The sequence below is a fragment of the Pristis pectinata genome, chromosome 1, assembly GCF_009764475.1.
Source record: "Pristis pectinata isolate sPriPec2 chromosome 1, sPriPec2.1.pri, whole genome shotgun sequence".
Classification (NCBI taxonomy): domain Eukaryota; kingdom Metazoa; phylum Chordata; class Chondrichthyes; order Rhinopristiformes; family Pristidae; genus Pristis; species Pristis pectinata.
Window position 1 is genome coordinate 60,084,442 of NC_067405.1, and position 18,391 is coordinate 60,102,832.

The 18,391-nt window shown below is 41.1% G+C and overlaps 1 protein-coding gene across 1 annotated transcript in view; it reads left to right on the plus strand.

Moving 5' to 3' along the window:
* The window catches only part of kcnh3 (potassium voltage-gated channel, subfamily H (eag-related), member 3), a 518,086-nt gene that overhangs the window by 482,899 nt on the left and 16,796 nt on the right, over window positions 1-18,391 (plus strand). The window contains exon 12 of the mRNA XM_052023088.1: window positions 9,378-9,694. Within this exon, the coding sequence (XP_051879048.1) occupies window positions 9,378-9,694 (317 nt within the window). The remainder of the gene's footprint in view (window positions 1-9,377; window positions 9,695-18,391) is intronic.

Genomic DNA, 18,391 nt, shown 5'->3' on the forward strand with positions numbered 1-18,391 from the left:
TAGTCAATGGTACCATACAAATTCAAGTTCCCTTCCATAGAAGAAGGAAGATGACTAAAAGAATTGAAATTAAAGGTAAAAGTCATTTGTGCAGATATATTATACTAGAAAACCTGTGGACTATAAAATGTGGCTAACCCCCTTTCATTACTGACAGAGCAGCTTAATACATATACCGTAATGGGTGATGACTTATAATGGTGACTGAACCAGGCAGGACAATTCTGAAGGATTTTCTTCTAATTGGACTGAGGGCTTCAAAGGGAACTGAAGTGTACTGAATTTAGAAATGTATAATTGCACAGTGCAAGGGCTTTTACTGCTGGGAGTTTGAAAGGTATTTCTGCTTCAAATGAGATCTGACAGATCGTTTCTAATAATAAGCAGTGCAGCCTAAAATAACAGCAGCTTGTCCTAGAGCTTTGCAAATCTCTCGGGGACTTCTCCAATAAATTCAGAGCTAAAAATAGCACCACACACTCTCCATTCTCTGCAGTCCCATCAATAACATAGACAGGCTGGCTTCTCTACAATTGCTTTAAGAGTGTGGAAGGAGGGAAAAAACTGATTTGCGGATTCTTGTAATTACCTCCCAGGTGATGTATTGCAGTGCAAAAATTGAGAGAGGGATGCTTTTAATAATTTAATGAGACCCTTTCCTGGTTTTTAAAGTGTCTGAAAGAGTCATGACTGCGCATAAATTGAAGATTGCTTGTTCACAAAGATGATCCATGAAGTGAGTTTTTTTTTCCCTTAGCTTTGGGCTTGTTCAGCTGAACTCCAGAAGGGATTGCTGTTGCTAAAAATAGCAGTCAGGAGACTGAATAGGTTCAAGATTTGTGAATTATTCACCAAGGATCTTTAAAAATATATGGCAGGTTGATAATGAGTGTCCTCCATATGGCTCCTTCCTATCTCTCCCCTGAAATTCAACAAGCTGCACCCCTGGCAGAAATCCCTGAAAGAGGGCAGTGACTATACACTTACTGAAAATTATCATGATTGGCAGATAGCCTGTCTTTTATATTTGAAATTAAAAGGTAACATTGAGCGTCCCTTCATATGATTGCAATTTTAACTTGCAGACAGGCTATTATCACATGTGAGACTACATGCACATCTCAAAAACCAGGCAGAAGAACAGTGTGTTTTTTTTATTTGTCAGATTATTAATTTTGTGAGCCTAGAAATCTGATATACTCCACCTGATTTACAGACACAAGGAAGGAGCCTGAAGATCTAAATAGAGCAGCAAAGTGCATGGGTTCATTCCCACCAGAGTTGTACTGCATTGGATCGGCTCATACCAGAGGGTATATTCTAATATTAGAAAGTTCATTAAATAATGGTTCTATGCTTGTTATTACACCCTTGTATTAAAGAAACATTTCTGCCTCTGATTGAAATCAGCCAGAGAATGACAGCATTAAGAGGGAACAAGGTCCTTGCAGGAGTACTATTTGAAGGGCTTACCCACCACACAGTTAGCTGCTGCTTTGTTGTCTTAAGTGGCTGACTTCTGGCCTTTTGTTTTGCCGGGGGGAGGGGGGGGGAGGTGGAGGTGAAGTGGAGCAGGCAGGTGCAGAGGTTATTTTCTTCAACCAGAAATGGAATTCTCTCCTTAGAGCATTTAGTTTGTTCTGGACCATCGGCCATGAAACAGGCCCGCCTTTAGAGCTAAGAAAAGTCGGTGGAGGCCATACTAATGCTGTCTTCACAGAATATGGGCATGGGCTCCTCACAAGTTGCACCTGGTGACATCAAAGACTTTGCCCCATTTTCTGTTCTGCATTGTTATCAGGAAGGTCATGAAGGCAGTGCAGCAGGCAGAGCACACTGATCACATTACCCGGACAAACAACAGCATAAATGTGCACCAGGCTTTGCCCGTATTACAATCCTCTGCACGGTGTAGGATTGCCATAGCACCTCCCAAACCCACTAAGCAAAAAAAAAGGGCAGCAGGCAGAGGGACCAGCACCACCTGCAGATTATCCTCCAAGTTGGCACACCATCCTGACTTGGAAATATATTGCCATTCCTTTGTCATCACTGGGTCTAAATCCTGGACTGTGCTGTGACAGCACCTTTACCAGAAGTACGGCAGAAGGTGACCCAACATCAAATTCTCCGGGCAAATATGGATTGCCAATTAATGCCAGCCTTACCGAAAAGTACACAGCCTGTCACCCTTATTACCCAATTGAAAGTCCAGCTTTGTAGATAACAATATGTTCTGAGTTTCCTGACACCATTACTAATTGAGTTATACTCCCCAAATACATGTGTCACCTTTCTTCCAATCAACCTTACAAAGTAAACAAGTAAATAAATCTGTTTACTTGGTGACAAAGGTGATTTCTTCCAGACAGGAATCACGACTCAGATACATGGGTACAGCTAACCTTAAAGGAGCGCATGCCACCTGAAATATCGTGGAGCATGCAGTCAGTAGCTCTGCTGCCTGACAGTTGAGGCTGAGTTTTGCATGACAAACCCAGACTTTGCTTCCAGATCAGTGATCATGTGTACAAAGTGCATGTCTTTACTATACTGAGGAAACAGAGTTTTGACACAAAAAGTGAAGGAGATAAAACATGACCAACAATTATCTACCTGTGTCCCCTAGCGATCAGGGAGCTGTTCATATAAGAGCTCTTGAGATGAACGGTCCTTTGCAACCCCAGGAGTTGCACCGTCCTTACCACTATCATTCTGGCTGCCACAATCTAATTTCCTTCCTTCACTTCAACCTGATAGATCTTGCGTTACTAGGGATTTTAACATCCAAGTAAATCCAGGAATAATTCCTCGAACAATTTTTTATTAAATTTAAAAAAATTTTTTTTTATTTACAGTGTGGTAACAGGCCCTTCCGGCCCAACGAGTGCCGCCCATTTTAAACCCCCAAATTAACCTACCCGTACATCTTTAGAATGTGGGAGGACCTGGAGGAAACCCACACAGACACGGGAGAACACACAAACTCCTTACAGACAGCGACGGGAATCGAACCCCGATCGCTGGCGCTGTAATAGCATTGCGCTAACCGCTACGCTACCGTGCCGCCCTATTCTATTACATTTACAATAGAAGGTAATTCTATTACATTTTTGTATAACACCTAACAGGAATAATTAAGAATCATTAACAGCTGGACATATTAAGAGCCAGACATGTTAAATCAATAATTAAGGGCTGGACATATTAAATGTTGCTTTATACGCGTGAGTTTGTAGTGAACACACATTTTTAGCTTTTCTGTTCCTCCTCTTGACTTTCCCCTGGTGCAGTGGAACATCCTTACCAAGGACGTTCCACATCTCCCCAGCATCTTAAGCCTTGTCATTTGGCAGCCATTTGCACAAGAACTAAAAGGAGCAACTCAAGCCTGGTTTCTTTCCCTTCTTTGCAAATAAAATCTACCCACAGATTATTCAAATTAAAAACTACGTGTATTCGATATTAAGAAGCAGAAATTCCATTGTGCTCATTGTAGTCAAGAGTTTGGCACACTTATGCAAAATTGTCTTAAATACATTTGTAAAAAAATGTATACATTTCGGGTCAGTCCTGAAGAAGGGTCCTGGCCCGAAACATTGACAGCCTGCTTTTTTTCCATGGATGCTTCCTGGCCTGCTGAGTTGCTCCAGCATCATTGTGTTTTTCATCTAGATTCCAGCATCTGCAGTCCTTTGTTTCTCTGTGGAAGAATGTAGTGTGGTTGTAGTGCTGATTGCTGATCGAGGCTAAGAGTGTGTCATGTTATTGAGAGAAGAGTGTGTCCAATCATGTAATGCCTGACCTCTGAGTCCCTATGTTGACACTGGATGCTCAAAATGGAAAAAATATTTCATCTCATCCACACTAACATCTTACCTTGATGTGCAGAGGCAAAAGAAAATCAATTTTAAAATAAACCATAGTCCCTGTATAGTGCCGAGGGCTTTGACAAGAAACTCATATAAATTATCTTTGCTTCGATACAACTGTTCCTTATACCCAAAATCAGATGTAACAAATTACTGAGTAGGAATATGCAAGATGATAAGGAGATTGGTGAGATGGGTGCAAGTGAGACCCCACAACAGATCAGACACAATGGGGGAAGGTCACAAGGCGAAGTAGTAGAGATGGGAAGGGTATGAATTGAAAAGCTTCTGTACCTTTCAAGCTGCCACATTACTTTGCTTTTTAGAGCTTTAAAGCTAGGAAATGCCTCAGCCTTTCTGTGTTGGTGAGTGGAATTAATCAGCCACGGGCACACTGTTCCCTCAGAGATACCTGTTTTAGATTCATAAGACATGGGTTTTTCATTAAACCGTTATTTCAATGAGGACCGGGGCTGATTTTCTACCCTGCCTTAGCCCAAGGCTGGGGGCTGTGCAAGATACAGCATCTGCTCAATTGATTTCAGAGATATTGTAATAATAATAATTGACTAATCTGCATTAACCAGAGAGCAGCCACAGAAAATGTGTCCTAATTACTTTTTGAACATAATATCGTAACAAACATTAATTACATTAAAATGGAATGCCTTGTTTCCCATTATTTCACAGAATGAGCTATAGGACTCCATCACCCCCCACCCCCAACCAATAATCAAATTTGAAATTTTGCTGAATAGCCTAGAAATCAGTTTGTGCAGAGCTGTTTACTTCGGAGCTATCATTTTAAAACAGACATTTCCCAGAGTGAAACGTGATAATGACTGAATCCTTTGTATTACTTCAGTGATTTGTCCAGGCACTTTCCTTTGTAGGTCACACTTGTGAGTCTGCTGTGATTTCTGTGCTTGAAGTGCATCAAGGTACATTATCTTCTGTGCAGTGACACTTTTGGACATTGTTGGAGAATTGGTCAATGTTGTCCCTGGGCACCAGTCAAGAGGCAACTCTTGGGACAACTGGGTTTTATTAATGTTACTTTGGACTGAGTGGAAAAATGCTCTGTGAGGAGACCGCAAAATGATTTAGGCACCTTAGAGAAATAGGCTGAAGGAAGTCCACTGGAGTACAGTGTGGTCTACAGTATGAAGGTATTCACTTCAGTGCAATGAAGAGCAGAATAGAATATTTTTTAAATAGTGACAATTAAGTAGATGTTGTTGCACAGAGGGATCGGGGTGTGCTGGCTCATTGGATGGAGAAATGAAACATGCAGGCACAATGAGAACATAAATATAGAACAGTACAGCACAGGAACAGGCCCTTCAGCCCACAATGTTGTGCCAAACTAATTGAACGAGTAATTAAATGCCTACTAAACTAGACCATTCTGCCTACATGTCCATATCCCTCCACTTTCTGCATATTCATGTGCCTATCTAGGAGCCTCTTAAAAGCCTCTATTGTATTTGTCTCCACTAACAACCCTGGCAGTGCATTCCAGGCGCCCACCACTCTCTGTGTAAAAAAAAACTTAACCAGCACATCTCCTTTGAACTTTCCTCCTTTCAGCTTAAATGCATGCCCTCTAGTATTAGATATTTCAACCCTGGGGAAGAAAATACTGGCTTTCTACACTATCTATCCCCCTCATAATTTTATAAACTTCTATCAGGTCTCCCCTCAGCCTCCGCCAGCCCAGAGAAAACAACCCAAGATTTGTCCAACCTCTTCTCATAGCACCTGCTCTCTAATCCAGGCAGCATCCTGGTAAACCTCTTCTGCAACCTCTCCAAAGCCTCCACATCCTTCCTATAATGGGGTGACCAAAAATGAATGCAATACTCCAGATGCAGCCTAACCAGAGTTTTATAAAGCTGCAGCATAACTTCCCGACTCTTGAACTGAATACCTTGACTAATAAAAGCAAGCATGCCATATGCCTTCTTTACCACCCTCTCAACTTGTGCAGCCACTTTCAGGGAGATATGGACTTGGACCCCAAAATCCTTCTGTACATCAACACTGTTACGGGTCTTGCAGTTAACTGTGTACTGTCTCTTTACATTTGATTTCCCAAAGTGCAACACCTCACACTTGTCTGAATTAAACTCCATCTGCCATTTCTCTGCCCACACCTGCAATTGGTCTATATCCCGCGGTATCCTTTGGCAATCTTCTACACTATCCATAACGCTACTAATCTTTGTATCGACTGCAAACTTACTAACCGACCCATCCACGTTTTCATCCAAGTCACTTATATATATATCACAAACAACAGAGGTCCCAATACAGATCCCAATGGAACACCACTAGTCACGGACCTCCAGCCAGAGTAAGTTCCATCAACCACTACCCTCTGTCTTCTAAGGCCAAGCCGATTCCAAATCCAAACCGCCAAGTCACCGTGGATCCCATGTATCTTGATCTTCTGGATGAGCCTACCGTGTGGGACCTTGTCAAACACCTTACCAAAATCCATGTAGACAACATCCACAGCTCGACCCTCATCAGTCACCTTCTTCACTAAAGGGAAGTGATATAAGCAATAAGGGAGGCCATTAGTTTTTTAGCATTATTACTTGGAGGTTTGAGAAGAGATGTAAGGGAATCTTGCTGAGACTGTACAAGGCTTAGGTAAAATCTCATTGTGTGTGCAATTTTGGTTTCCATCCCTAAGAGCAATATATTTTCCTTGGACTCTATCTACAAGTTTGCAGATGATACCACCGTTGTAGGCCGTATCTCAAACAGCGATGAGTCGGAGTACAGGAAGGAGATAGAGAGCTTAGTGGAATGGTGTCATGACAACAACCTTGCCCTCAATGTCAGCAAAACAAAAGAGCTGGTCATTGACTTCAGGAAAGGGGGCAGTGTACATGCACCTGTCTGCATCAATGGTGCTGAGGTCGAGAGGTTTGAGAGCTTCAAGTTCCTGGGAGTGAACATCACCAACAGCCTGTCCTGGTCAAATCACGTAGAAGCCACGGCCAAGAAAGCTCACCAGCGCCTCTACTTCCTCAGGAGGTTAAAGAAATTTGCTTTGTCCCCTTTGACTCTCACCAACTTCTACAGATGCACCATAGAAAGCATCCTATCTGGATGTATCACTGCTTGGTACAGTGACTGCTCTGCCCAGGACCGCAAGAAACTGCAGAGAGTTGTGGACACAGCCCAGCGCATTACGGACACCAGCCTCCCCTCCTTGGGCTCTGTCTTTACTTCTCGCTGTCTTGGTGAAGCAGCCAGCATAATCAAAGACCCCACCCACCCAGGACATTCTCTCTTCTCTCCTCTTCCATCGGGTAGAAGATACAGGAGCCTGAAGGCACGTACCACCAGACTTAAGGACAGCTTCTACCCCACTGTGATAAGACTATTGAACAGTTCCCTTATATAATGAGATAGTCCATGACCTCATGATCTACCTTGTTGTGACCTCGCACCTTATTGCACTGCACTTTCTCTGTAGCTGTGACACTTTACTCTGTACTGTTATTGTTTTTACCTGTACTACATCAATGCACTCTGTACTGTCTCAATGTAACTGCACTGTGTAATGAATTGACCTGTATGATCAGTTTGTAAGACAAGCTTTTCACTGTACCTCGGTACAAGTGACAATAATAAACCAATACCAATACTTAGACTTGTATTGATTCACTAGATTGATTATTATGCTGAGGAAGTTGTCCTATATGGAGAGATTAAGTTTGGCCAATACAGACTGGAGTTTAGGAGAATATGGATTGATTTTATTGAGGACTGCAAGATTCCAAAAGGAATTAACAGGGTAAATACCAAGAGGCTCTTTCTTCAAGCTGGTAAGTCCAGAACAAGGGGCCATGGTCTCAGAGTTAAGGGGTCAGCTGTTTAGGATGAAGATGAGAAAATATTTCTTCATGCAGCATGTTGCAAATCTTTGGAATTATCTGCCTCAGAGGCTGCAGATGTTGTATATTTAAGGCTAATATTGATAGATTTTTGGATGTTAAGGGAATGTGGGGATCAAGTGACAAAATAGATTTGAGCAACGTTCCTATTGAATGGTGGAGCAGGCTGGAGGAGTCAACTGGTCTATTCCTAGTTCAGTTTCTTATATTCTTATGTCCTGATGGATAGCTTTGTGAACAGGAGCTGGCTGTTACACAGTCACTGCATTTTTGCTTCTAAGTCTGATGGTTGTGGATTCAGGACCTGTCCAGTATCCCAGGCAGACACTTTACTGCAGCACTAAGGGAGGTTCTGTCTTTTGGTTTACACATTGTACTGTCTGCTTTCTCAAGCAGACATAGATCTTTACAACACCATTCTGAAAAATAATAAAGGCAAATTCTTAAGTGCCCTGGTCACATTTACCTCTTAGCCAATATGATGAAAGCAGATTATCTGATGTTTGCCTTGCTCCTAAGTGCCTTAGTTAGTTCTTGGGTCATATAAGTTCCTAGGTAAATGGAAGTCAATCTTACTTTGAGTTTTAAAGCTGTTGTTATATTGGTTTCTTGGTGGCACTAGTTCCTAACTCATAGCACCTAGTTAACCAGCCAGGTTAATGCAGCCCTATGGATTAGAAACATTGTGGGAAGTGGCATTTAGCTTCTGTCCGCAAGAGGTGGTGTCATTGGCATGACATAGCGCTAATATATTAACAGCATAGGTGACCCCTCCTGCACACCAGTCCCAACAAACACCATTTAACACTGCAGTACCATCCCCATACAGTATCTGTGGTGGTGTAACCTTTCATGGATATATTTGATCTTGTGTAACAAAGCCACATTATATTCTATATTTTGCTTTCTTTTCTGTGTGCAGCATCAATTCTCTTCCACTGTCAAAGGCTCACTCTACCGCCACCACCACCCAGTTCAACAAGCCAAACTATAACCTTTAAAAGCAATATTCATTTCATTCTTCCATTGAATGAAGAATTTACCTAGATAAATGTTTTATTTATTTATAAATAAATGACAAATTTGTGGTCTCTCCTAACTTGTTTAAACACACATCACATACTTATTGAAAATTAATTTCTCTGAATTGGGTGGGCATATCAGCTACCTGAAGAAAAAGACTTAGGAAGGTTCAGTAAGTGGGAGGGGGCAGTAACTTTCCAGAGGAAAGGTGGGTTAAAATCACCAGTACAGTCGATTTAATTCTTTATGCAGTGAGCTCCAAAAATAAGGTGCTTCTTCATAAATGCCAATTAATATACTGAATAATAAATTGAGTTGCAATGATCTGGAAGCAGAATTGCTGATGGTAGTGTCTAGACGAGCACTTGGACCAAAAGGCTGTGGGCCAAGTGGTGGGAAATGGGGTTAATATGGATGAGTGCCTATTGGTTGGTGTGGACATCATGGTCCAAATGGTCCTTTTCTGTGCTTTATGACTCTTATATTGACCACATGAATTTTAAAAAATGTTTTTCATTCTTTTAGTTTTGGTCACTTCCATTATTTTGTTTTTTGTATTTTTTTGCAGTTGGAATATGCACGCAATGGTGGCCTTATCCAAAAGCTGCCCTCTATCCTGGAGGATGAAGAACTTGAAGAAGATGAAAACACACCTTTGGCTCCCAATGCAAACAGTACAACAGGAATAACACCACCAATCAAGGTGTTTTGTTCACCAAGCAGATGTTCACTGGCCGAAAAAAAATTATCTAAGCCAGCTGCCCCACCAAATAACAGCAATAAGGATACTAGCAAAAGCAGACTTCCAAATAACAATGGGAGCAAGCCATCCACACTACAAATCCCTCCTTTAAACTGTTCTGCTCCCTCCAACCTGAGCTCAAGGTAAGTGACGTTTCATGCTTACTGAGATAGCATCAGTTTGTTACGTTTTGGCAAACAGTGAAGGTTTTGTTCAGATCATCATCCAAATGAATCCAGCCAATCCAAACTATACGAGATTGAATCAACAGGTCACGGTCAGGGAATTTTTTTTGTGTTAAAGCTAATTATAAGTAAAATGGAAAACATTTTGGGATATATGGAAACAGTAGAGTTACCAAAGTCAGAGTATAAGATTTCAGAGAGTCCCATGTTAATACTTCAAGCACATGTGGAGACTAAATGGTTTGTATTTACCATCGTGTGTTAACTCTTCTTACATTAAGTGCAATTTCCTTAGTTTCTCTCAATGCAAATAATCCAAAAGAAAACAAATCAACATTTATTTCCTGATAGTCTTTAGCCAAGAGTCAGTTGTCTCAAGTTCTCCATCATCCTTTGTACTGTAGACTAAATGCAGGGGAAGGATCTCCACTTTTATTTGGTTTTGATGAATGAGTTACTTGTTTGGTAATGTGACATATTTTACGTAATTAAAGCCATCCATTGAAAATGATTACAGGAAGCCATTTGGTCAGGTAAATATCATAATGAGGCTAGGTGCCTGAGGATTTAGAAAAACTGTGGGAGAATAAAAATGGTCAGGGATTTAATTTTCTCTCACTTCAAATCTCTCTGTTGGCAATATGGACTGTATTAAGTGATCACTGTAAGAGCAAGTGAGAATGGCTGTCAAGGGAATGCTTAGCTTTGGAATGGAGTGGCTTAATATCTTTCTTCTTGATATATCGGTGCTCAATTTACTGAGAAAAGTGGCTTAAGAAAAATACTGCATTTCATTCCCATCGAAATTGATGAACACTCCTGCCTGGTCTCAGGTATGTCTTCTCAGATAGGTTCCATTCATTTTGCTAATTATGCTTGTAAGTGTCCTACATCATGAAACTGTTTCTGGGAAAATCTACTTGTAGGGAGTAGCAGTGTGCAGTCAAGATATTAATCAAAGGTCACATCTTGGTTTCTATTGTAGAAGGTAAACAACGGCTTTGCAGAAGTACATCTTAAGCAAGCACTGAAATTCTAGCTTTTGGACAAGGTCTATAAGCTTAGAAGTTCTAGTGCACACCAAAGGATGTTGTGGTCAGTGCTGCTGCCCCACAGTTCCAGGGACCTGTGTTCAATCCTGATTTTGGGTACTGTCTATGTGGAGTTTCATTGTTTTCACAGTGACTGGATGGGTTTCCCTCGGGGGGCCTCCAAGTTCCTCCCACATCCCAAAGGCGTGCTGGTAGGTTAACTGGCCACTGTAAATTACCCCTCAGTGCAGGTAAGAGGCAAAAGAATCAATAGGCAGTAGAAGGGCATGTGAGAGAGAATAAGCTGCAGGGCTATAGGGGAAAAGCAGAGGGAGAAAGGAATTAATGGGATTGCTCTGCTTGGAACTGGCGTAGACTGAATGGGTTGAATGGCCACCTATATCATATGTAAGTAAAGGGTGGGCTAGAATGATATAGATGCTGTGGAACAAAAGCAGCTCCCAAGGCTGGACTGGACAGGTCTGAGTCCCAAAACAGTTTGTGGCAGTGGTGGTAGGTGGTGAAAGATCAGGGACTCTGAAGGGCACATGGTCACTTTCTGTGTATCTTGATGAGAGTGGAGTGGCAGATCATGGCACCCTTCGCATTGTGGTTGGGAGAGATCAGTGACAGGAGATCAGCTGGGACTGGGGTCATGGGGTTGGAAAGGCAACGCAGATTGAGCAGAGGGGCATGGAGCCAAGTGTTCATTACTGTGCTTCACTCATGGAAAAGTTGGCTTTCACTTGCACTGTTCCAAAACAAATTAGTGCTATGCAATTGAACTTCCAACCAATAAACTTTGTGAAGCCCACCTAAAATCACTTCTTGCATAGAACCGATACTTGATATCCAGGATTGATAATGGGAATTCAATTGTTGTGGAGCAAGGGAAGCATTAACACAGCCCATTCTCAGGTGGAACAGAAATGTATTTTATCAATGGATTGAGGAAGAAGAGAGACACTCAATCACCTTGTAGGTGCAGTCCACACATACTTTCTCTGCACAATGCATTGGCATTTTCACACAAATTTAGAGATAAGGTGAAACATCTTCGCCAATACATGGGCTACCACTTCTTGACGAATCCATTTAAAGAACACACATGATCGGTTGCTCCTGAAAACGATCAGAGTGTGAGAGCTCACCGCCATGGGCAATAATAGAGGTCAAATGCACAGGTGCACTCAAGGAGAAGCTAAGTTAGCATGTGTGGTAGAAAGGAATAGAAAGTTAATGATGAAAGGGATGGCAGTGAATGGAAAGAGAAGCTTGTGTGAAGCATAAATAGCTATATGGAACTGCTTGGAGCAAATGGCCTGATTCTGTGTTGAAAGTAACTAAATGGTAAATCATTAAACATTTAAAGTCAGAGATGTTCTGATGAATCGAAATATACAGAATAACCTTAATTCAGACTAAGCTACAAACATAATAAGAGCTGATTCTTCTGCTATTATTTGTCCAGGTGCAAGGGTAGGAAATAGCCACTTAAATTCAAGAAACCACATCTTTCCCAGTTCATGTGCCTCCAGGATTTTAAGGGCTTCCCTGAAATAGTTAGAGCCTGAAATATCTGGAGCTGAAGCACTCTCATTTGGCCTTGGTTGGTGGGAATATTCCCAGCTCTGCTGATCTCTTTTTTCCGTTACACTCATCAGAAGGGCACTTGGATCCAGCGGTGCCCCAAGATGCTGACTTTGGGCCTTGCATTTAAACTGTCCTTGCAGGATCCTGCACATACAACTGGTATATCCATTTCCATTTCTTGGCCCAATGCTCTGCCTTGGTGTGGGTCTGTGCCAAGGATACAGTCTTGCCAGACTGAGATAAATTCAAGCATAGTTGGATGAGGTTAGGGCATGCTGTGCCCATCCAGCCCAAAGGCACAAGGAGAGAATAGAATTCATGCCACCTCTAATTCAGAACTTGACCAGACTTGGTTAAACAGAGCATTTTCTGTTTTCCCCTGCATACAGTTTCATAATTAGGTTAAAAGTATTGAAAATGGCACATTTGCTCAAAAATTAATTTTTAATGTGCTGGATGAGTGAATTAACTCATGATTATAGAATGGAGTTCATGCCAAGCATGATCAGCTACTGTGAGGTTTGGAGAGCAACTGTGCAAATCTAAAGCAGGATATAAGAATGTAATACATAGATGTTTCCTAATGGGAGGAGCCACGTTTGATAATTGGGTCGAGATTGGATGAAGGAAAGGATGAGGCAAAGGTCAATGAAGCAATTGAGTCAGGTTCAGAAAGAATGCCAATACTACAACTGGATCAGCAGTAGGTATGATGTCAATTAGAATTAGGTTACATAAAACAGAGATGATATGGTTGGGAGAGACTTAGAGTAGATAGGAAATAATAACTGAAAATGCTATAATTGCTTTGACAGCCTGTAAGGTCCCACTTCTAGGCTCACTGCCAGTCAAACCTGTCACTGTGATTAGGGCGATTGATTTAGAAACATTAAGTAACATTTGGGACCTGTTAGTGAATAAAAATGTTAAAAATTTAATAAGTCTATATTTCACTCACCAAAAAAAACAAGTAAAAACAATGAAGCTTAACATAAATAAATATTTTAAAAATACTTATCTTTTTCTAGCCAGATAACATCTCCTATTCATTTGAAATAAGGTTACTGGCTTCCATCAATTGGGAAGCCTGTAGAAGATTTTGCTGCCCTGTTGGACTCTGAGGAGTTCACCAGTGTAGTGCAGTGACATCCAGCAGCCTAGGCACAGGGCTGAAGATGCCACTGCTGACTTCAGCCTCATGCCAGTCCTGGGACTCTTGACCTATGTCAGGGTGCCTGGGTAAATCATTCCACCCAAGGCAACCGTGCCTTCAGCTGTCAATGGAACTCCGTCCCTAAATCTCCCCATTTCTCTTCTTTCCTTCCTTTTAGACATTTCTTAAAATGCATTCTCTTGGACCAAGCCCTAATTTCTCCTTAAGTGGCATGGTGGCAAATTTTGTTTAATAATGCTGCCACAAAGCACCTTGGAATGTTTTGCTATTCAAAAGCTGTTGGTGTCTTACTGTAAAATTTGCCCGTAGTTCACAATATAAATGCTCTTGAGTAATAGTTCTTTCTTTTAGTGAAATGTTAGCAAAATCCTTTTCTGCCCTGTTATCAAATTGGCCTACTTTTCACCTCGCTTTTGATTACAATCTGATTAATGCCCCATTTTCTAAATTCATAACTTGTGCATCTGGATGTTAAATATAGTTTCATTCAACTAGGCCCACGTGTGTTAAGAGCTTTTCTGAATATTCACCTCTTGGTCGCTTGGAAACTTCTACCAAAGCCACCAAGGTTGCCAATAGACTATTAAACAAGAAGTGAATATCACCACCAGCCACCAAGATTCAGCAAACCCTGAGACTGACATCAAAGTGTCGGAACTAGTCATCACTTTACCATTGCCTGAGGGTAACTACAAGCCAAAGACTAAGGAAATTCCCTTTTGCAGGATTTTTGGGCTCATTAACTCCGGTCAGTAGTTTGAGTTTGTCAAATATATTGATTTGTTTTGGGCCCTGAACACTTGTGAAATGCTACATTTTGCAGCCAAAAACAGTGATCCAAAAACATCTCTCAGAGCAGGTCAGAGAGAGAGATCATTAATTTACTATCTAACCCTTTTTCCCAAATTCTACCTCATATATTCCTTTGGAAATGTAAATGTTGTTCTTACACATTTCTTTCACTAATGTCCCACTTACAGAGCAGAACTGCTTCCACAACATTGAGTCCACATTTGACCTGGTGAGCTGTATTCTAGATAACAATGTTCCAGGTCAGAGTCACTGACTGATTCAACTAGGGAATATTTTTGGTCAACATTGCTGCTGGTAAAAGAGTAGCATAGACACTAGGTAACTGGAACACCTGGTTCATTCCTATATTATTTGTTTTTCTTGGGGTTTTTTGCCATGTGTGATCCCCTAGTGGACCTTTTAGATTCCCCTAAAGTGATAAACGTAAGCCATAGCTTTAACCAAGTATTACCATGCATGCAAATAAAGCCTATACTGATGTACTGTCTATTCAGAATGGAATCTATGGGCCACAGAGCTCTTAATCCACTTTTTTTTGCTAACCATAACTCTATTTTTGACTCTTGTGATTTCCCACGATAAAATGGACAAAAGTTGTCAATGTCTTTTCGTTAAAGAAAGAATGTACTTAAGTTTTTGCATTGGGATGTGAACCTATAACCTTTAACTCAGAGGTGAGAGTACTACCGACTGTACACTTGGCTGACACTGGCTGTGAATTTCTTCATGAAAGCACAGACTGTTGATCCCCATTGTCTGAGCCCATGGATGGTCACTTGGACCTGATATTCAGGTCACCCAGCAACAGAGGGACTGGTATGAGCAGCAAAGACTGGAGCGAGAATAAATTCCTTTCTTTATGTAACTTAAAAGCATTTTGTGGATCTTCTTAAAGAAACAACCTCAAGCAGAATAGAAGAATTCCAATGAGCCAAACAAGGGTTGATTCTTATTGGTGTAAAATTAAATATTTTATAGATTGCTGGAGTTAGAAAATGTAATGAAGTTCTCACAGTATATCTGAGAAATTTCACTGGCTACAGCCATGACAACAATAAAAGGATTTCTTATTAAACAACTTACAAAAAGTCATCTTTTTGAAATGGATTGAAGCTTTTGTATATAAAGAAAATCTTCTAAGCCCTAGGTTTAAAGTCGATTGTGCAAAAGTTACAATTTCTCTATTTGAAATGATTCTTGTCTGTTGCTAGCAGATTCCCTCGTCCCTCTTGGTTACAATCAGTGTGACTCTGCTGCTTTTAGCTTACAGGACAAATAAAGCTTCCAGCTATCTAAAGCAGGTCATGATGGCCTAATGCACAGCACCAATTTCCCACTAAACCTCTCTTTATCCACTAAAGCCTGTTAGAGAAATTAAATTCTGGCACTTTGCTAATCTTGCTCTGATATTACAAAAACTCCTTGTTACGTGCTGTCTTTTTGTAATTTTGCCAATTCCATTAATTGATTTCAAGAGATCATATATGAAGCCGGAGCACACCAGACCAATGAAGCAGCCAAAAACTGGCTTTCTCATCCACTGTCTGTCAAATATTTTCTATAATGGATTTCTGTAAGTCTATCTCCCTCCTCAACTGTGTGCAGTGCTTTTATTGAACATGAAGAGAGCTGCTGCTCTCTCTCTTGCTGACTCATTTCCTCCTCTTCCCCTCCCCCAAGACTTTTCTGAAGTCCTGGACCAACAGTGATGGTGATGGAACTCAGCAACACATACCAGGAAAGTCGCAGGCTCAGTTCTTGGTCTATGCTGGTGGTTTAGGCAGGATGGTGTTAAAGGAGTAACAGTTGGCCTGGTGACTCTGGCTAAGATTGAAAAAAAAAATCAGCCCTTGATTGCTTTAACATGGCCCCTAATAGGAATTGTAAGTGGTATAATGTTCAGGTTGGCTGTTAGCCCAGAAAGTTGAATAACCTATGAAACTCACTGTCATGGAAAGCAATTACCCTCTTGGGTGAGGTACAGGAGACACATCAGTGACGTTGGAAATGGAAATAGGAATAGGCCATTTGCTCCACCATATGACAGGATTAATCTTGTACCTCTGCTCCACTTTCTTCTGCCATCCCTATGCCTTGATTCTCTTATAATCCAAAACCCTATCAATTTCTCCCTCCTGAAAATACTCAGCAATTAAGCCTCCAAAGCCCTCGGGCAGAGAATTCTGAAAATTCGCTACCCTCTGGATGAAGAAATTTCTTCCCATCTCTGTTCTGAGTGGCCAACCCCATATTTTGAGACTGTGGCCCTGCCTTTCCAGCCAGAGGGGAGCCTCATCCCTGCTTCTCTAGTTTCAAGCCTTAAGAATGTGTACAACTACTTCTCACTCTTCCAAACACCCCGCCACAGGAAAGATGCCATTAAGCTGGAAAGAATGCAGAAAAGATTTACGAGGATGTTGCCAGGACTGAGTTATAGAGAGGGGTCGAGCAGTCTGGGACTTTATTCATTGGCGCATAAGAGGTGGAGGGATGATCATACACAGGTGCATAAAATCATGAGGGGAATAGATAGGGTGAATGCACACAGTTTTTTTCCCAGGGTTGGGTTGCTAGATTTTTTTTTAAAACTGATTTTAGAGTCATAAAATATCCAAAAGGTAAATAAAGGTGCTAATCTGTAGGAAGGAGGGCTTTCTAATCAAAGGGAAATCTCTTAGCATGCAATGAAAGTGGTGTGTTTGGTGGAAGAACAGAACTGGCTCATCTTTCTTGTGCCCATATTATTTCAGCTACCTGTGATGTTTGTGGGCCAGTTACCTTGCTCTGATCGAGAATATAGTGGGTACTAGAGTACAAAAACCTAGGCTGACACCCCATTATGACACTGAGGAGTACTGTAGTGTCAGGGGTGTTAACATTTTCAAATGAGATGGTAAACCAATGGCTCCATCCATTTTCTCAGGTCGTCATAAAAGATGCCATGGCAGAGTTTTCAAGCAGATCCCACAAGTTACCCCTGTGTCCTGGCCAATGCTTATCGCTCAACTAACATCAGGAAAGATCGGATTGTTTGTTCACTATCCCTTTGCTGTTTGTGGGATTTTGTAGATTGGCTGCCATGGTTTCCTAGAATAAAATAGTGACTGTACTCCACAAATACTTCTGTTGCCGTTAAATGCCTTGGGATTTCCTGAGAGGGATGTGAAAGATGCCATTGAAATATGTGTTTTTCTTTTCATAGACTTTCCAGCAAGGCTATGCACACACCGTTCAAAGATGTAGGACTCTTGACAACTCTTCTGCTGTTGCCATTTTACTCACCTAACAAAAATTCATAGCTGAGTGGAAAACAAGCAGTCTACCCACTTCACTATCAATATTAACATCATTGAAAATGCTACTGGGACCAGAAAGAAGTAACTAATCCTAGAAAGGCCAAACTTGAGTCTGATCAGATATAAATCGGACTCTCCACATGGTTGCTACATGATTCCATGTCATCAATTTTATACAGAGTTACTCAACCAACATTGCAGTAGCTCAAATGAAAATTGTTATCTGAAATTTATCAATAACTTTTCATAACAGTTATTCAGACATGGTAGTCTGAATAACCATTAAAGTAGATTTTTATTTCAATTTAATGGATCTTATGCTTCTATTAAATCTATTATGGGAAATCTTTCCATTTCTTTGTTGTAGTCTGATCTTCCTCACCAATCTTACTTTGCCTAGTGCTGCAGACAGAAAATGAACAATAATCTTTCATCTTCATATGAGTCAAGAGCAAGTGTCTCACAGACTGCAACCGAGACTGTAATTTATACAAAAATAACCATGTGTGACTAGACATGGCCTACCTTCGCCAGGGCCTCAAAAACATTTGTTTATGTGCGAACCACCACCTCCCTATCAGCAAGATTCCATCGCACATGAGGCACAAGGAGCTGTATGCTTTGGAAAGGCACAAGCTTCTTGCCTGCGCTAACTCTGCCATATTAGATCACAGATTTGGAAGGGAGTTGTTGGGGAGTTTGAAAGATGAATTGGCTAGAGTAAAGATTGGTAATTGGTTTATTATTG